The sequence below is a fragment of the Cibotium barometz genome, chromosome 41 (genome assembly GCF_041138505.1).
Source record: "Cibotium barometz isolate CiBa-2024 chromosome 41, ASM4113850v1, whole genome shotgun sequence".
NCBI classification, from domain to species: Eukaryota; Viridiplantae; Streptophyta; class Polypodiopsida; order Cyatheales; family Cibotiaceae; genus Cibotium; species Cibotium barometz.
In genome coordinates, this window is record NC_141086.1 from 46,165,060 (window position 1) to 46,186,516 (window position 21,457).

At 43.4% G+C, this 21,457-nt stretch overlaps 1 protein-coding gene across 2 annotated transcripts in view; it reads right to left on the reverse strand.

Annotated features, from left to right (window-relative positions):
* Positions 1–857: 857 nt before the first annotated feature.
* Positions 858–21,457, reverse strand: part of LOC147615005 (uncharacterized) — a 78,598-nt gene continuing 57,998 nt past the window's right edge. Inside the window, exons 17-18 of one of the 2 annotated variants that reach the window (XM_086780288.1) lie at positions 20,120–20,190; positions 858–1,652 (exon numbers count right to left, since the gene is read on the reverse strand). In XM_086780288.1, the coding sequence (XP_086636414.1) occupies positions 1,304–1,652; positions 20,120–20,190 (420 nt within the window). In that variant the 3' untranslated portion in view covers positions 858–1,303. Of the gene's footprint in view, positions 1,662–20,119; positions 20,191–21,457 lie in introns of both variants that reach the window. The other variant, XM_086780287.1, reaches the window with a different exon arrangement.

The following is a 21,457-nucleotide window of genomic DNA, read 5'->3' on the forward strand; positions in this document are numbered from 1 at the left end:
AGAACTTGGACAGCCTACTCTTGCAAGGATTATCATTATGCCATCACTTAAAAAAACCCACTTGTGTAAGTGATAGCCCTATGTCAAGTTTCTAATTTACTTGTCAAATTCATCAATTCATTGCAAGCGCTCGCATTGAGCTACTTTTCAACTAAACGGTTGTGCATTATTTCCTAGACATATTTTTTCAATCCTTTACCAAAGAGAATTCTTTTCTGCTAGCAGATAGAAAGTACTACTCAGCTCATTATCAAGAAGTGACTTTTTATAGTGCTCATATGCAAAATAAAATCAACAAGCCCCTACCCTCAGTCAACGACTGCAAACACACAAAAAAAAAAAAGAAAACATAAAGACCAACATAGATGGGAATCTCAAGTACCATACCTCTGTCAAGGGCATCCCAACTATACCTATTGTTTGTTTGCAGGTGTTGGCTATGAGTACGAATCTGTTTCATGGTGAGGGTTCCCCATGGGAGGATTCCCAAAGAACAGAGATCCCAGCATAGCCTCGGTTACGATCCAGCCATACACATGCTCTCATTCTTGTCAAGTGTTGCATGCTGCAATTCTGCCATTTCCTTACACTGGTTTCTAGATGATTCAAAATTTCAAATACAGCTTTCAATTAGCCACCATTAACTCTTGTAAAAACGTGAGAACAATATAAGCCAGCAACAACATATCTGAGCATAAACAAAGGAGTATTCCATGTGAGGTTCAGAATATCAACCCTTACAAAGATAGATATACAATAAGAATGGAATCTTCATTCTAGGCGCACAGATTTTGCTGTCATGCTGCTGACCTTCTATGAAGAACAAAACCACTGGCAACAAACTAGAAAAGAGCACATTTTTTTAAAGAGCTGAAGGGCCTTTTACTGCGCTGCATGCACATGAATACTTAAGGTCAATCAACCTTAACTTAATCAAAAGCCTTAATGTCCCTGCCCACGATCGGACAGGACAGACAAAGAATATAACTCCGGAACCACACAGATGGTCCATGTTTGGTCTGTACACAACTTCCATGATACATACAATGCCAGTACTGATACTATCAAGCTGTATGACACATTGGAAACCTTACCAACTTTCAACGACAGTAACACCTTGACATCCCCTGTGCGAGCGTCGTTACTCACATATATGTACACGTGCAATTTTGGAACACTTTCCAACAGTTTTGACTTCAAATATCCCCATCATTCCTGCATCTGCTCACCTAAGCTTGGCCTTGAAACACACTTGACATGAGAAAACCTCACCAAAACCTTCATTCCAGGATTTAAACCACAGCTATGACAGATTGAGCTCTTCCTCAAGCTCATCGAACTCCCAGCTTTCTGTCTCTTCTTGAAAGCCTGCACTTTCAATGTTTTTTGCCTCGTTTACCACTTCATTGGTCCCTATTTTTGGCACTTCATGCGGTGACTCCTCTTCAAAAAAGTCCTCTGAAGATGGTGATTCATGTTCAGAGTGCGCAACAGGATCCGCCCATCGCAAAGATGGTTTGTTTTTAGTTGATGCTCCCGACATTTTAGTTTCAGAATCCTCATGGTCTACACTCGGTCTTTCAACTGCCTCAACCTCTTTTTTGATTTGTCCAATAGTATCAAAAGCCTCCATAACATTCTTCTCAACATCACTGATATTCCTGAGAAAGCATACCCTCTATTAGCAGTGATATCACATGGATAACTTGATAGTACATTTACAGACAAATATGATACGGAAGTTTGCCCCACCCAAAAAAAAAAACCCCACATTATATCAACACTAGTAAAAACCACAAGTGAGCATTAGGCAACTGAATGATGCTGAAAAACTAGGCAGATAATGAGGTTAATCGCCTATCATGAGAGATCTGAGAGAAGGGCATCAAGGCTGTTCTCAAAGGGGGAAGGCAATCTATCTCAAGGCCATATCAGTCAAACCATTAGTGATGCGGGAATACCAGGAGCTACCGTGTCCCTCCTGTGCCAGCTGTCTGGAAGATTCTAGTGCCAACCTCGGAAGAGGCCATCTGTCCAGTGTATAGTTATGGTAGATGTAAGTACAATGAGGACCAACAAACTCAGCCATTACAACCTCATGCAGTACCATGGGCTTACGCCTAATCATGTTAGATAACGTCATCACCTGCAGTCTTTCTATCCTCCTCCGCTTCCAAATCTGGCTATTCACGTTTCCTAAAGTATCCATGACATATTTGCAGGGAACACTGTTCCTGCTGGGCAATGGTGAAAATACAGGCAAAGCTTAGCCATACCCCCAAAATTAGGTGGTTTTTGATGGTACAAGACATAATATTAAGTGCTCTGTATCTGGCCTAGGCTTTGGTTTACTGGATCTCCTTTGCATATGAGCTCAACTCTGCCTCGAGAAAGAAAGAAAGTTGTGAGAGAGAGAGAGAGAGAGAGGGTGTGTGAGAGAGGGTGTAATTGGTAGAGATGGTCATTTTTTGCATGAGGGAACCTTAAGCGTAGAAACCCTAGAGAGCCAGCCTGTGTAGGTGCTTACAGCTGGGATATGAGAAAGCCTTGCATGAGTCGACATGCCTATGGGCTGCAGTTGTGTTAGGCGAGCATTCAAAGGCCCACCTGATAGGCGATACACAAAAGGTCGCAGCTGATCCAGTGTACAGCATACTGTCCAGTGGATCAGGCTGTACCCTGTACGGAGAGCCACGAGGCAGCCATACACTAGTACGGGCCTGTGGAGGAGATGATGCTGCATGGTGCAGGTCACCAGCAGCAGGAGAGAGCAGCGCTAGAAGGAAAAAGCTCATGCAGGATTAAATAAAGCATAAAACCCTATTTTTCTTAGGGGCACTAGTATGGTCTTTTAAAGAAAAAAGCATGCATGCAGGTCTCTTATGACAAAACGTGTAGGAAAAAAGGGGGATTGCCTATTTATGGGCGCACATATCTAGACGGAAAAAAAAAACTTCATTGCTTAAAGCATGCATGGTCTTTCTGGAGCCTCAAGAGGGTGTCTCTTTTGGATACTCCTACGTGTACACTAGGGCAGATCTCAGCCTATGAATTTTCTCTCGTCCAATTTTTGCAAACAGGCAAGGGAAAGACACGCATACCAGCCAGACAACACGCTTTCTTTTGAGACTTGCAGGAGGACGGTGTTTTTTTATTTATTCTGGCTCATGGAAATCCTGTCGGTTAGTATTGACTTTTTTGTAGCCATATGAACCACTGGTAGCAAATGATCAAAGAGATGGTGAGGGTTGCAACCCTTTGCACTGAAGAAGGGTGGATGGGACAAGGAAGCAACCCTACACCAAAAATACTAGAAAAAACTCAAATAGCGACTTTTCTCGAACCCGACCTTGTGCACTCCTAGAATCTAGGGGCTCTACCCTATCCAGGCAATCAACGCACACAAGTGCCACAGAACAAAAAAGAATTGTAGGTTCACTAGGCTCTCATAGCAATTTTAGAATACTTGTGCCTATGTGCTAGGGTTTTCAGAGAAAACCCTAGCACAAAGCAAGAGTGCAGCGAAATCACACATAAAGCACACACAAGAGTCCTATACTATTGATCTGTATATGTAAGAAAAGAAAGTGTTACAACTGAATCTCCAGTACAAAAGGTGACTAAGAAGTGATTGCAGCCCAAGCACTACTGAAGATCTCTTGGCCAGCCCACGCTCTAAGAGAAACGCTATGTAGAAATACCCGCGCTAAGAAATGTAAATGATAATGAAGATTTTCCAATGTGTGTATATACAGGTCCCATCATTGCTGGTCGGCCTGTTTTATTACTGTTGGCTTGCTACCCCTGACTTGCCACGCACCATGGGGCTGCTGAAGCATGCAGGCCAAGGCTAGGCTATGGCAGATGGAACACCACCATGGTGGAGACGACAAACAGGCAGAGAGAAAGAAAGTGAGACAAGCTCAAGTCATGAAAGAAAGATTGCACGACTCAATGTGGTGATTGGATTGATTGATAAAATGATACAAGGCCTTGTTCTAGCCTTTCTCACACCAAACCATTTAACCCTTATTTAAGGTATGCTTATCCACCCTCCTAAGAGGTGGTTCACATGCAGACTCACACATACACACTACCAGCCTAGCCCCTTGGCTAAGAATGCGAATGACCAACCGCTGTAACTCCGAGGTGTCAGCTCCATAATCCTCCCAGCATAAAGCTGATCCAACTACAAACCTGTCTATCAAGGGATCTGTTGGAAATAAGTGCACACTAGGTGTACTATTTCTCTAGTCTAGTTTCAGTTGAGTCTTTGTGTCTTGAGTCTAGTGCCATGTGGCACCTCTACATTTATCCCATAAGTCAGTCTACTCAATCTTGTACTTCTCACCTATATATTGTAGGTGTCACATCAATGAAAGTATCAATCTTGTGTCTTGTCTACACTCATCTCAAGGTAACTCTTTGTCTTTCATTTGTGTTCTTGTTTCATTTCAGTTTGTTCTTGCTTTCATATTTCCTACATGGTATCAGAGCAGGTTTATCCTGTCTCCCCTCATCTTTGCCCTTGTTTCTTGTGAGCGACTGCCCCTCTTCTTGCTGCAGTCATTTGGTTCAGAACAGGCCGCCGCCTTTACTGTTGGCCGCCGCCTTTGCTGCTGGCCGCCGCCTAGCTAGGAGCTGCCTCACGTTTTTTTTAATTTCACCATTTCTATATGTTCGCTTCAGCTTCTGTCCTCTAGTATTGCATGTTGTTTGCTTCAGCTTCTGTCCTCTAGTATTGCACATGCAGCTCGTCATATCAAGTAAGCAACCCGTCGGCCTGAATTTTTCTGTCCGCCCACTTTCCTGCTGTCCATCCTGTTCAGACTCATACAGCCCGCCATACTGTTCTCCTTTGGCTGCCTTCTTCATCGACTCAAGGGTGCGCATCATCTAGAAGAAGCTGCAGATCGACTTTCCTCCAACGAGCTATTTGCTGCATTCAGTTCTGCCATCGCTTCCTCTTGAAGAGTCTACAAGGTACTGTGCATTGTCTCCTTCAGTTCGCTGGTCAATCCTTTTCTTATCCTCATATCTGTAAACTGCTAGTTCCTCATGCTTCGATGGGCTGTCACATGCTATGGCCCTGACAAGTGGTGAGAGAGCCGGCTTCTAAAAACAGTTTGGATCTCTTCTCTCATTCATTTCTGCAATCTTGTAAGGGAATAGACACTGCCCTTGCATTTTAGCAAGAGGTAAGACCTTCCCACATGGCCTCTTCTACTCATTCTCTCATGTCTATCGACAAATTCAATGGGTCCAACTTTCATACTTGGCAAATCAAAATCAAGTGCCATCTTATGAAAGAAGGCCTGTGGGATGTTGTTCACCATGCTGCTCCCGAAGATTCCGACATTGAGCAAGTTATCACTTATGCTCCTACTGCCAAGAATGACAAAGCCTATGCTATCATCTTGCTCGGTCTTGGAGATGATTACATTCATCACATCTCCGACATACAGTCTACTTCTCGAGCATGGATCACTTTCGATACCCTTTTTGGACCCCGCTCTAAAAACTCTAAGATTGCACTTATGATCTCATTCTTTGATCTATATATGCAGGAGGGAGCTACTATAGCCTCTCATGTCAATTATTTTCGCAGTCTTATGGTTCAGCTTGCATCAGTGAAGTCCCCCATCTCCGAAGATATTGCTATTGCTGTGCTTCTCAAAAGCTTACCTGACACCTATGCTACTCTTGTCACTACCTTCAAGTATCACAATAATCCTACTCTTGAAGGTATCATCAATGCTCTCCAAGAAGAGGAAAGAACAAAACAACAAAAGGTAACTGACACTGCATTTTTAGCAAAGAAAGGAGGTTCTAAGGTAAGAAAGCCTTGCACCCATTGTGGAAAAACTAATCATATGGAGAAGGACTGCTTCAAGGCTCATCCATGCACCATTTGTGGCCGTGATAATCACCGGGAGAAGGACTGCTACTCTAAAACCTCTACATCAGCCCCTGCATCTACCTCAGCCCATGTTGCTGCAGCATCTACATCAGCAGATCTTGCTGTTCATTCCTCACATGATGAGGAATGGGCTTTCTAATTACTTCACCTTTCTTGTCTACCACTTTGACCACCGATGATGTAGGTCAAGGGGTTCTAGTGTCTTACTCATTATGCTTTTTGACCTCTCTCTTGTCCCTACCCAAGAGGCAGAGATTGCCCTTGAGGAGGGGATGTCTTCAAGGTCCATCTGTTTGTCTACAGTCAGTCTTCTGTCTATCTAGTCTTGTCTGTCTGTCTATCTATTGTCTGTCTATCTGTCTATCAATCTGACTGTGTCTTGTTTTAGATCCATCTTGTCCCTACCCTTGTGGACCCATATGAGGATATCACTTGAGGAGGGGTGTCTCAGGATCTTTTGTCTCTCAGTCTATCAGTCTTTATGTCCGTCTTCTAGTCTTGTCCATCTTGTCTTCTAGCTTGTCTCTCAATCCTTGTCTAGTCTCTCTATCTTGGTCTTATCTTTTGTCATAGTCTTGTCTTTTTGTCTTCCTCCTAGTGACCACTTAAGGAGGGTGTTGGAAATAAGTGCACACTAGGTGTACTATTTCTCTAGTCTAGTTTCAGTTGAGTCTTTGTGTCTTGAGTCTAGTGCCATGTGGCACCTCTACATTTATCCCATAAGTCAGTCTACTCAATCTTGTACTTCTCACCTATATATTGTAGGTGTCACATCAATGAAAGTATCAATCTTGTGTCTTGTCTACACTCATCTCAAGGTAACTCTTTGTCTTTCATTTGTGTTCTTGTTTCATTTCAGTTTGTTCTTGCTTTCATATTTCCTACAGGATCTGCATATGAAAATATGCCCATTTTGTTCCTATAGAAGCCCAACTGAGTTTTGATGGTTTTCCTCTGAGTCTGATCTGGCACCAATCTCTAAAGAGTCTTCTCCCATCCTCTGGCCACCTCTCCATCAGTCTCCTGCCCCTTGCCCTAAAACTCCAGATCAAATACAAATGCTGCTGCCTGCAAATGTGAGTGGTAACTATCCCACCGTGACTGGCATAGCTCCTTCAAGTCCTCAAACCTGTCAGCATATGGCTCAATCTCCCTAATGTGCTCCACCATCTTATCCAGTCCCTCATATACCTTGCCAATGCAAGGGTCATCACCATCAACAAGACTCATCATGCGAATGATAGGTGCGACAATAGCAAGCACATGATAAACCTGTTCCCAAAAGCTCTCATCGAGTATAGTCTAAGAGCAACCTGTATGTGTACTAGAGTGGGACTATGGCCAATGCACCCACTAATCACTAACCACAAGCTGCCTCAATGCATTCTTGCACTCATCCATCTGCTCCAACATCAAGAAGTTATAGGCAAAGCATGTGTTAGAGTACTTCAATAGATCCTTGGAGCCACTCTTGCAATAGACTGCAAAAATATAATGATGGCATGTGATGAAGGTCACCACCTCTCTCTCCATCTCAATGATAGGGAAGTAGTAAGGCAATTTCCCAATGTCCTTCAAGAGATTATTAAGACAATGGGCAATGCATGGACTAAAACAAATGTGGGGATAGCGTGCCTCAATGATTGCTCCTTCAACCCTATTGGCATTTTCGCCACCTCCAATAAACTGCAAGGCATTTGAGGCTCCAACATACTCAATGGCCTCACTCCAAATTTCGACTAGTCTCTCTGTCGCCTTCCCCCCCTCAGAGGTGTCAATGGAACTCACTAAGTATGACTTACCCTGTGAGTATGCAACGATGCCTTGAATGGAGCGAGACCTTGTGTTGCTCCAACCATCTCCAATGAGAGTGACCCCGTGCTTCTACCACCCCTCCGGATGGTCTCCAATGCTAGCTCAATGGATGCCTTCTCATCCTGCAAAAGCTTGGTCCTCAAAGCCTCAAAGCTTGGTGGCTCATAAGTGAGACCAAATCTTGCAATCTCTTGAACCATCTCCTTGTAATAAGGAGATCTTGCAGCATTGAGAGATATGCCACAACTGTAAAAGAAATGAGCAATAGCCACATCTACCTGTGCCTTCCTGCCTGGATGCCATGTAGCTGCGTGATGGAATGGGAGCACGAGAAGAAACCGCAGCGGGCCCTACATGAGAAGCCCTTGAAGGAGTGGAAGAGGGGGGCTCCATCTCCTCCTGAAAAGAATCAACTCGTGCCATAGGTGCTAATGGCCTTGTCTGTTTGGCTGCTCATCAAAATCTTATTTCAAAGTCCTGTATACTTTCAGACAAAAACAATGCATTGCAAGAGTCAAAAGAATAGATGGTACTTGGACATGCACAAAAGCACAGCTTGCCAATGCTTGCCATGAATACTTTTCTCGCATTTTTGCTGCCCCTCTCCCACTTTCAAGGGAGGCTCTTGATTCACAAGAACTTTTCTTACAACAGGTTCCGCCTGTCATTACATGCCAAGATATGGATGAGCCCTTCACAGATGAAGAATTCGATAATGCAATAAAAAAACTAGGCAAATGGAAGTCTCCATGCTGGGATGGCTTGATTGTGGAGTTCTTTCATATGTTTTGAAATATTTTGAAATCGCAAATTTTCCTTATGGTGAATCAGTGTTGGAATGTTGGACAATTGCCATGCTCATGGAAAGAAGGCTTGCTAAAATTACTGCCCAAAAAAACAGCTTTGTGAAGCCATATGGGATCCGCGTCCTATCTCTTTAATGCAAGTCATATATAAATTGGTCACCAAGATGCTTGTTAATAGAATAAAGGGTGTCATACATGCAGGTTTGCATGGCATTGAATATGCCAAGTATACGCTGTTAGCTTTGAAGTCCCTAGTGTGAACACCCTTCACATGGGCACTTTTTACCTTGTGCTGGCACACGTTTTTTCCCCATGTGAACACTCTTGTGAAAAGTGTGTTAGCCACATCAGCCCTAGGGCTAGGCTATATTGTATTCCACTCATTTGTGATTATGATCATCGAGTACTTTCCAACATCCAGCTTCGTCTCTCGCTCTCTGAGCTTCTCTGTCGGTGTGTGTGCGTGTGTGTCTATGTGAGAGTGCAAAGAATCTTCTCCCTTATCCAACATTGGTACTAGAGCCTATGTTTACGACGGCCTTGGTTTCAGTGCCAATAGCTCAGAGTGGCGTTCATTGTCTCGGTTTCAACGCCTGCGTTTGCATTCAGTTGATAGCTCCCACCACCGGTGTTTGCATCTACTCTTGCCCAGAATTCTTGCTCGATTGTTAGCTTTGGCTCCTGTTGCGCTTTTCAGAGCTGGTTTCAGAGCTTGGCTGCAGAACCAGTAGCTCCTTGCCATCACACTCTGAAGCAGTGAATCAGGTGTACATTGGTGGCCTTCTTCAACTTCGTCATTGTACATCCGCTCATCATCGCCGCCTTAAGCTGGGTAAGCTCTTGCACTTTGATCTTTCCATAGATCTAGGGTTTCTGTCTCCTCTATACATTGGTCGGCTTTCCTTTCTACTGCTATATATTCTGAGCAACCTTGCACATTAGCACTACACTCAGCTCAAGCTTTCAAAAGCCTTTGGCTTTGGATTTCAATCTCTGCAAAGTTCTGTTGTTTTCTGCTGCTGTTGTTGCTATCTGCATATTGACTTTTAGTTTTTGACATTGAACTTCTGTGTCCGTCAATTTAGCCCAGTCAACCATTCAGCTTTCTCTTTGGCATTGGACTTCAGTGTCTCAATTCTGCTTGTTCAGCCATTTAGTTGTGTCACTCAGCTTGGCCTATTGAGTAGTTCAGCCTTTAGCTTTCCTCATTCAGCATTTGCACATTCAGCATTCAGCTTCAGCTTCAAATGTACTCGATCAGCCATTCAGCTACATCCGTCGGTTTTGCCTTGCCAGCAATTGAACCTTCATCTTTCGGCCTTCAGCATCGGACTTCCTCGTTCATCAGCTAAGTCAGTCGGCTTTGTCTAGTCAGCCGTTCAACGTTTGGCTTTCCGCATTCACCCATTCAGCTTCAAGCACTTTGCGTTAAAGCATTCAACTTCAGCCATTCGGCTTCAGGCAATCAGCTATCCACGCATTCGGCTTCAGGCCCTCTGCATTCAGCCATTCAACTTCAATATTCCGCCATTCAGCCATTTGACTTCAAGCTTTCTTTTATAGCCTTCGGCTTCGGGCTTTCCGCCATTCAGCCTTTGGCTCCAGGCATTCAACAATCAGCTTACAACGCTTGGCGTTCAGCATACAGCTTTCAGTCATTGGCATTCAGCATTTGATTGCGGCCTCGCGTCAACAACTCAGCTCTCAGCTCTCAGCTCTCCGCATTCAACAATCAACTTTCAGCGCTTGGCGTTCGGCATTAAGCTTTCCGCCATCAGCGTTCAGCATTTGATTGCGGCTTCCGCGTCAGCAACTCAGATTCAGTCTTCAACTGTTGGCATTCAGCAGTTGGCCGGGTTTACTTGCTTGTCCACGTTTACTTTTCTGGCCGGGTTTACCCATCAGCAATCGCCTTTCTACTTCAGCACTCTGCTTTCAGCATCCAGACTTCAGACTTCTGCCTTCGACATTCGGTGTTTGGCTTTCAATTTCTATGAGTTGATTCAGTCAATTGGTTCAGCGTCCGTCCATCAAGTTGGTTCCGTGTCCGTCCGTCAACTCATTCTAACCTGACGACTTTGTCTTCAACTTCTGACCTCCTGATTCCACATTAGCTTCTGATCTACTGATTCCACGTCAGCTTCCGACTTGTTGATAATTCCACGTCAGCCTCCGTCCTACTGCTGCCATGTCAACTTCGACCCGAAAGGCATGACCAAATACTCACAATGTCCATACTTCGTGTGCGAAAGGTAGTCTTGTGCTCATCACCTTCACGAATACGGATCCGATGATATCCGGACTTGAGATCAATCTTGAAAAATTCTTTGGCATGAATCAACCGATCAAATTATTCATCAATCCGAGGAAGAGGATATTTATTCTTGATGGTCAATTTGTTGAGAGCATGATAATCAATGCAAAGTCGCATTGACTTATCTTTCTTTTTCACGAGCAAAATTGGTGCACCAAAACTAGGAGGAATATGACCTTTGTCCAAGAGTTCCATTAACTAGCGTTGAATTTCTTGGGATTCGGCAAAAGAGACTTGATATGAAGCATGACTCGGCGGCGAACTACCAGTAAGTAAATCAATCGGATGATCCACAGGACGTCGAGGAGGCAAAACCGGAGGTAGTTCTACAGGAAACAAATCCAAATGTGGGGCAAAGAAGGGTTGAGCCAAATTGGAATTTTGGTCAGGCATCGTCTCACTTGCAGAGAAAATCATTAAGAGTGTCAAACAACAACCGGCCTTACGAACCCACTGCTTTGTCTATAGTGCGGACAAGGTTGGTGTGGAGGATTGATCGCAAACACCTTGGAGATCGATGTCCCTACCATCTTTGACAAACTGTAAGGTGTGGTTGTGCGAAAACTGATGAGAGGATCATACTAATGTAACCATTGTTGACCCAAGACCATATCGTATCGGAACAAAGGCATAACCTCAAAACCCATCTTATCGCGATATTGGTTAATGTGGAAGGAAAGTCGAGGAGCCATAGTATTGCAATTAAAACCCGATCCATCTGCTGACTCAATCTCGTAAGTGTGGGTACTGCGAGTGGTGCGTATCTTCAATCGTTGCACCATAGCCGTGGCCACAAAATTGTGAGAACATCCGCTATCAATTAGGACAGTAATGGGGCAGCCAAAAATTGAGCCAATTAGTGTTAACACTTGAGTAGACGCGGAGGCTAGAATTGTAGAGGCAAGATGTGTTTTAGCCACTGAGGTAATAATGCAAGCTTGTGCATGCTCGGATATGACCATAACACGCTTGCTTTTTGAAGTATTTGAAGACTGGACCTGAGACTTGTCTTTGGAGGTGGAAGGTTCTACATTGGAGCTCTCTCGATTACTGGATCGTTTAGGATTTCGAACCATCGGCGGTTTCCGGAACAAATGGTGCATAGACCTATCTTCTATTGACCTGTAGTAGCAGGGGACTGCTTCGGGTTACGGGATTGGTCACGTCCAGAGTCACGGCCACAGTCTGATCCTCGTGGTTGATAAGGCTGCTGGCACCATGGTCGGTCAGAAGAGGACCCCTCTCATTGTTGATTTGGAACGACTGCTGCTACTGAGAATTGGGTCGAGGTTGAGAACAAACATCACAAACAAATCAGCCCTTAGTCATTCTGCTCTTGGATTTTGAGAAGGCCTATGATAGAGTGGATTGGGACTTCCTTGAGGGTACTCTTAGCCATATGGGCTTCTCTCAGAGATGGATCAAGGGAGTTTCATGTATGTATCGTGATGCCCACAGTAGAGTGCTCCCTTGTGGTGATAGAGGAGAGCAGTTTCAGATTTGTCGCTCAGTACGGAAGGGTTGCTCTTTAGCCCCATTATTATATATCATAGTGTGAGCATCTTTCTCCACTCCACTGCTGGTATTTCTGGATTAAGGTTGTCTCTTCGTAGTCAAGAGGAATTGGTTGACTCTGGGTTAGCTGATGACACAGCCATGTTCTTGGAGGCTTCACATATATGCTTACGTTCCTTCTGGGTAGCACTAGAGGAGTTCTGTTTGGCAGTAGGGGCACTCATTAATTGGCACAAATCTGTTGGTTTTTCGGTTAGTGATTCACCGAGAGTTACTTGGGGTGAAAAGCTTGGTTTTACTTGGATCAGTAGAGGATGCACTACTAGATATTTGGGATGACACGTTGGGATTGATATTTCTCCTGCATAGCAGTTTGCTCCGGTACTTATGAGTATCCGGAAGAAGCTCCTTCATTGGAGCTCCAAGAGATTAGATTTAGCTTCCAGAGCTTTAGTGGCTAATCCGGTATTGCTTGCCTCAGCTTGGTTTATTGCCTCTTGTTGGTGCTTCTCTCGTGCGTGCATTGGTCAATTGCGGAGATTGATCCGCAATTTTCTCTGGTCGGGTTTGGATGGCACCTCGGACACTCGTGCCAGGGTAGCTTGACTCACAGTTATTCAGCCCAAACGAGAGGGAGGCTTGAATATTATTGATCCGGATGTTCACTGCAGGGCATTGCTCTGCAAACTTGTGATCAGAGGTTTCCTACCAGGCACTGAGCCTTGGAAGGGTTTTTGCTTGTCTCAGATTTTCAGATGTACACCCCGGGTCAGGAGAGACTGGATGCCCAGCACACGATTTTTGTTCACAGAGGCTGATATCAAGGCAACATCTTCCCCTCTTATTGCGACCATTGTTAGAGCATGGAGAAGCATGAGATCTTTTTTACAACAAAGGCTTCCTAGGTCTTTGGATGAGGCTGACCGACAACCTATTATGTGGAACGAGCTCATCAGGGATGAGGCCAGTCGGCCACTTGGTGCATCTCGTTATATGCAGTGGTCAGGATGGGAGAGATATGCGTACACAGTTCTTGTTGGGAAGACCTTTAAGAGTCTTTCGGAGGATCGGAGAGCTGCATCCATTCAGCATCTTAGGGGGAGTCTCGCATTCGTGTTGATCAGATTGATGCAGCTATTCCGCATGAGTGGCTCTCTCGAACCTTTCATGGAGACTATCATCGGAGTTGACTGGGAGTTTTTTCGAGGATAGGCATACCTCTACAAGTCATTGCTCTCTCGGGCCAAGAGGCTACAGATCGCATCATTTACTCTATCATGCTTGGAGGGAGATTGAGGAGATGTAGTATGGAGGAGATCATCCTTGATACTAGGCTTAGTCCAGTAAGGATTGTTGGTCGTTCCGGGAAGCATTGGTTCATTGACCCTTCTCCTTAGATAATGACTCATGGCTCTTGGTGTTTGTGGTTATATGGTGGCAGTCCTATCAAATATCTTCAATGGGATCTAGGAGAGTGGGAGTGGATTGATGCCTTCAATCCTTTGAAAAGCCTTCCTTTTTCAGTTTCACCATACGGAATGCCAAGCTTCTCCTCACTTGACAGATGCATAGGATCCCTACTCTCAAGCCTCATTGGGAGAGCTATGATATTTCTCTAGTGATATAGCGCACATATTGGCATAGACTTTGGCACTCATACAGAAGGAGCCAGATCTCTCATTTCTTTTGGTTATTCTTACATGGTGGTCTCCCCACCAATCAGTGGAGATCGGTTTTCAGTGTAGCACCTTCCTGCCCTAGGTGTGCGGCAGATTCTGAGACTATACAACATTGTTTATGGGGATGCAGCACTGTACAGCAGATTTGGGGTTCTGTAGCCCAACCTATGGGCAAATTGAGTGACCACCATGCACGTGACTTGGGGGGCAGTTGTTTGGCTCTCCAGTCTAGTCCGTAGCTCTTTTATGAGGGGAGTGGTACAGATTCTGCTATTTTCATTCGTAGAGGTATTGCCCAGCATGGTTTATTGCAGGATGTCCCTCACTCTGATTATACACCCCCTAGACAGAGGATTGACACAAGTTGGGAGATTGTTGCTAGCATTACAGCATGGCAGATCTGGAGAGCTAGATACACGGAGGCTATTGAGGGTGTCCAGATTTTTGGGTCTCAGTGCATTAGTACTATATGGGGTGATATCATCCATACTCTTATGGCTACTTGGGCTCGTATTCAGGGGTCCTCTCGTTTTGCGCAGGCAAAGCGCATGGGAGTGGGACCATGGCATCTTCTTTTCCTCTAGTCCCATAGGTCTTTCATGGCATCATGATGCTCCTTAGTGGTTGAAATCACCTTACATATTGGGGTGATTTTATTCTTTTCCGGCTTATAGCTGTGATTGTTGTATGTCTTTTTCATACTTAATAGAAGTCTCTTTCTAGCTAATATTCCAATTACACAACAGGGATCTTCGTCACAAGGTCGCCCAGGCTCTTCTACTTTCGGCAACTGCAACTCAAGAATAATGGAATTTAAACAAGGATATCTCTTTTTCTAAATTATCCATCAATAAATATGCGGGCATCATTTTATTAAAATATTCACATGAAAATATTCTTAAATATTCTCTTTTCCATTTGAACCTAGGCATCAACATGCCATTAGAAATATGATGGAACATTCTCTTTTTGATACTAAAATTAATTATGCATATTCCTATTTAAAGATATGATAAAAATTCTTCTTTTTGATAAACAAAAATATTCATGTATATACATACCATGAATATACACATTTAAAATATTTTCACACATCTACTTGTAATTTTTAAATTGTCTAGGTATAAGCATACCATGAATATACATAATAATATATTCACATATCCTCATTTATCATCTAAGCGTTATGCATTCAAGTATGGCACTTATGCCTTGCTTGAGCGCATTGGGCAAGATGGTGAAAATGGGCTCAAGGCGGGCATCAGCCAATGCTATGAGAGGATAGGTAAACTCTCAACAATGCTATATATATATATGCAGTTGCTGAAAGTAGAAGAGCCTGGGCGACCTTGTGACGAAGATCACTGTTGTGTAATTGGAATATCAGCTATGCGTTCAGAATAGCGAATAGCAACTGCAAGGTCGTCTGGGTCATATTTGTGAAGATCCGTGCGTAACGTGGGAGTAAGTCTCTCGACAAAAGCATGTAGCTTGTCTTCTGGAGACAATGTTAAAATCTCCAGTACCAAGCTGGTAAACTGCGAGATATAAGAGGCCAATGATCCAATTTGGGTCAAATGGCATAAACGAGATCATGCTTGAAAATACCCATTGGCAGGTATGAACTGCTTACGGATGACACGCTCGAATTTTTCTCGTGCTGACGGTCTTCCCATCAGACAGTCGTCGTTGCCACCATAAGAATGCATTGTCTTTCAGCAAAGACGCGACGAAGGTAATCTTTCTTACATCAATGAGGTCCATAGAATCGAAGTACAAGCGGAGCCTGTATGCCATTTGTCGTGATCTCTCATCAAAGTGGAGACTGCAAAAAACTATGCATCAAGGATTCCCTCAGTGTGCATTACTATATGCGATTGCCACACATGCACTTTTAATGTATATGGATGTCTTGACTGCAGAGGGGCAGTTACATGGTCTACAGTTACCCAATGGTTCGCATTTTGTGGCCCAGGCCTATGCAAACGATTCTTTGGTCATGCCCAAAAATGATCCAAATGATCTCAAGTGCATCATGAGAACTTTGGAATTATTTGGTAAAGCAACTAGACTTTATATCAACTTTTGTAAGTCTAAACTGCTTTCGTTGACTTCTTATGATTGGCATGCACTGTTATGGCCAGGACAAATTATTCCACCAGACCACTTAGTTAGACATTTGGGATATCCACTCGCATGATATATGTCTACACAGGATGCCATTCATTGGGTATTGAACAAATTGAAGGCCAAGCTAGAATATTTCTTTTTACATAGTCTTTACATGTGCGTCTTAGAATTGTTCAATCGATCATTATGGCCTATGTGCAATTTTATTTGCCATTGTTGATTCGGCGTTCTTCCAAGATGATCTTTGATCTGCACACCTAAAATGCATGGTGGACTAAATATACTTGATCTGCATTATTATCTCATGGCAACAAAGGCCACCATGATTCCCACTTTTTTTCAACTTCGGCAACCATGGGCCATAATACTTGCAAGCATGTGTGCTTCCATCAAGACTAGAGCTTATCGCAACTGGCACATTTCTCACTGAGACGCTATGCTTAGTAAATTTGAAGGAAAAATTCCAAGATGCCCTTATGCATCTTCCCTTCTTTGTGATTGAAAATTAGCTTTGTCTTCTATTAAGTGGCATTGTAGAGATGCACTAGACTGGGAATTCTCTTCGATTGGAGAACAAGAACCACAAAAGGCCTACTTTTTGGCCTCCATTAGAGTTAATAGAATGGTGAATGTCGTAACAGATGAGGGATTTGTGTTGACTTTCCCACAAGCCTATTTGAAACATAACTTGGATCTATATCACTGGCGAGAGTGGAAAACTATTACTACACTGCTGTGGCCTTTTGAACCCATCCCACCCTTGGATGATCACGAAAGATTTCATCATTGGTAACTTGTTGGTCATACCAATTCTCTTCGATTGTATGCGCTTTCGGCAAGTAATGTGTACAAATTGTTGCTTCCTTGACGCGCAATCTCCAAGGACGTTTTCCATCCTTTTTTGAGGAGAACTCTTCTAGACTTCAGGTGTTTTGCCATCTTGCATGCTGGATTTGACACTTTCATGATCTAGATGACCTCTGGACTATTTGACTACATGATTGTCGATAGCTACATGCAATTGATACCCGACAGCTTGAGGTCTTTTACCACTATTTCTAGCTTTCTTCCTTGGATGACTTCTCTCTGAAGTACATCCTCCCCGTGTATATTACTCCTTGTTAATAGAACACTCGTTTTTTCTATATATATAAAAAGTGTGTGTGTGTGTTGTAAAATATATATATACATATAAGTATGAATAATATATATGTGCGTGTGTTAAATACGCGCGCGCGCGCGCGCACACACACACACACACACACATATATATATATATTTATGTATGTATGTATGTATGTATGTATGTATATATATACTGTTACAAAGCTCAAATTCTTTGGTATGAAATTTATTATATTTTTGATGCTCAATATTTGAGAAAGAATATAAGCTCGAATAATGTGTGCAATAACCAATCCCTACGGCAAATGTACAAGCAAATTATTTAAAGGTTGCACAAGCTGCAAGGGGTAAATATGTGCACAAGAAGCACCTTTAGAATCCCAAGTCGAAGTCGGTGTCGAGGCACAAAATCTCTAATGCCAAGCACACCACAAGGATGACCCACAAGAATCTCACTAGGCTAGTACCAGGTCCAATATTTGAATCCAAAGTCCAAGTTCAAGTCCAAATCCAAAATCCAAATCCAAGTCCAAGTCCAAGTCCAAGTCCAAATCCAAAATCCAAATCCAAGTCCAAATCCAAAATCTAGGAAAACCCAAGCTTGTAAGAGGTTATACTAGGGAGTATAACCCAAGACAAGTCCACAAAGCAACAAAGCACAGACATCCAATAGTAGTAGGATATAGCATAAATCAGCTTATTCGATTGGGTTCAGTCGGTGAAGATCAAGATGCAACTCGTGGTTAAGGTGGCGGCCAACAGATTGCGCACAGGAGTTTAGGACAATTGGCGGGGCTTGGCCAAACAGGCGGCTAGGAGACGGCACTTAGTAGGTGGTGCTGGTGTTGTAGGTGGTGGCCACGCCCATTGGGCTAGTAGGCGGCGCTGGCTAATTGGCTGCACTAGGCTGGCTGGTTGTGCTGGTGGCAACCAACAGCTGCACAAGGAACAAGGGCAGCAGAGGTTCAAATAGTGCACAATGGACAACAGCAGCAGCAGGTGGTTGTTACAGGTGGCACATGCGTCTACTAAAGGGTGGGGCAGCGCTGTCTGGGACAGGAGCAGGCCAGTGGCGACAGAGAGCTGAGACAGGTGCAGATGGCTGCACACAGCAACAATAGCATGGAGGTGGCGATGAAAGTGATGATGATGATCTTCTCGCACTCTCCCACGAAATTAAGAGTCGACCTTCTAAGCTTTGATGATAGCCACCACCTTTCAACAAGCTTGTTCATGGTGCTACGAGGGAGATTCAAGCCTTTTTTATACCAAAAGCTTGTCCATGCTTTTAATTTTGCCTTTTACTCTTTGCTTTTAAATACTAAAATATTACTCAACTTTCATCAAAGTTCTTTAGCTTTGCTTTTCTAACTTTGGGGCCTTGCTTTTTGGCCCTAGAGCTGCTTTTTGAAAAAGCGGCTTTTAGCTTTTTGGTCCAGCTCACCCTCCTCTTGCCAGTGGCGCCCCTAGCTCACGGTCAACTCAGTTTGACTTTTTGCTTTTTCTTGCTTTTTGACCAAGACTGATGCTTTTTCTTGAACAAACCTTATGGTCCCTGTCTCCATGTCTTCTTCCACATGTCTGGTGTCCACGCATGGGTTCCATCATGTGAAATAGAGCTAGAAGTACCAAATAGTTAACACATATATATATATATATATATGTATGTATGTATTTATGTATGTATACATACATACATATGGACATACATATATGTATGTATGTATGTATGTATGTATCATAAAAAAAATACATACATACATATGTGTGTGCGTGTGTGTGTGTGTGTGTAGTGTACACACACATACACACATATATATGTGTGTGTCATATAATATGCTAACAATCTTTAGCATATAATATATATATATATACCTAGATGAATCCAGGAACATGCCCAAACTCACCTTTTAAGAACGTGCATGTTATATACTTATGGTAGTCAACCCACAAGACTATATAACTATCAACTCCATTATATATATATATATATGTGTGTGTGTGTGTGTGTATACATATACATATATATGTATGTATATATATATATATACACAATCTCGACCATATGTAGGTAACTATGTATATATGTATGTGTGTGTATGTATGTATGTATGCAATATATATACATGTGTGTGTGTAAACAATGCAAGTCGTACCATACATCTCTCCTCGTTTGAAACTCAAGAAATTGCAATTTGGGACCATGCACAAGGGCTCACTTACACACAAGAAGCATCTACTGCCATTGCAATGTCACTCTATTTAGGCCCAGAGAGAGCTATAAAGCCCCAGCACGTGAATCTAGATGAGATTAGCATTAACAATTGTGAAGAGGTGACAAAAAATCCCTCCACAAGAGCAGTGACATCTATGGCAGATATATAATGCTATAGAGTCCCAGCAGTTGAATCCAGATGAGATCAGCACTTACAAATGTGAAGGAGAGCCAAACATTCCTCCACACGAGCAATAACATCCATGTAATGTATGACGAGATTATAACACCAGATTGGGTGACACTATCCCAGGCTGCAAGTGCAAGGACCAGGGTGCTAGCAACAGGAAGTGCTGCAGCTAGTAAGACAGACCTTTGGCAATTCAGATAGTGCCACAGACTCCAAGGATACTCAAGATGCACACAAAGAGGGGGTGCGAGGAGGGAAATTCTATACTCCTCATGTATTGAGACTCCGCTTTTGCGATGACTTTCAATACTAGTCACTACATAAAACTCAACAAGATTTTAACACGCCTATAAAAGACAACAAATCAAACTGGTTTTAATGTAGAAATTAAAAGCACTTTTTGAGCATACCCTGTTATTACAGATGTGAATGTTTGAACTTCCTCCTTCAAAACTTCAGCAGTTCGCAATATGCTAACAATCTGCAGTGATTGAGAGAAGCTCCATTAATTCCAAGTGATGCATAATCATAAACCCAAGTAACTGTGAGAAAATGCAATGCTAAGCAGTGTGTATTAAAAAGAAAACAGAATCCAATCAGCAAAAAAATCATCGTGGTGATGAGATCAACCCCTCAGCAGTTGAGTCCATCGTACAAAGAACCAAAGAACAGGCTGATTTAAGGCATACATCACTCCACGTCAAAACTGGGTGGGGTTTTACATACGACTATTAATGCGATTAAACACTTAAGTCAAACGCACTTAAATCATCCACTTAAATGACAAGCACAACTTGAGTACTTGACACTACACTGAGAAAGCAATGGGCCACCCCCCAACCCACCCTAAAATTTACTCCACCTCCCCGCCCCTCTCTCAGGGCAGGGCAGGAATTTATGTCATATTTACAAGGAGAAGTTAGGGGTCCAGGGGGGGCACCCGGGACATCATTGTTGCCATGCCCAGATTCAAGAGGGCTGGTGGACCTGCCTCCGTGGTCCATCCCCAAGTAACGGCCAGGTTGTCCGGGGATCTGCTGTAAAGAGGCAGAGGATCTACCACCAAACCTGTTGTGCCTTCAGAGGCAGTGACGCGTTGAGACTCTTGGTGAAATCCGCTTTCGGAGCAAGAGGCTGGTCCTCCAAATCTGATAGCCAACCAAGTGCCAACTGCGAGGCCCCTATGTGCAAGCTGCCAAAGGAAAAGGGTGACCTTCCTAAGTTGAATTGTTGAGAAATGCGATGCCATTGAGCACAAGGAAGAGGGAGGGAGTAGCCACGCAAGAGCAAAGGGTATTATCCCACATTGATGTGCAAGCCAAAAGGTGTGCCTCCTCATATAAAAGGGGACCATTTTCAAGCAATGAATATATCACTTATCTCAAGTTTCAGTGTGTGTCCAAGTTAATCTACCTTGGAGTCTAATTAACTTGAGTGCAATTTAATTAGCACACACTCATCATCATGAGTTCACCCACCTTAGATTAGTCATGTTAATTGTGTTGTCATTAGAGTAGGATTAGCATCTCAATAGGAAGTTGATTGTCATTAGGAGAGCTCGATCCATGCTTCTCAAGACGAATAGTGCCCCACATCCGCTTCCAAAAATTGGAGAGGAAGTGAGGGCAATGCCATGAGAGCTCCAATTCCGTGCCGTGGCTAGAGTGTCCTGAACTCCAGCTAACTTAATCCGCCTACCCAGTTTTACTGAGTACTCGAAGACAGGAAAACCTGAGTGCACATGTGAA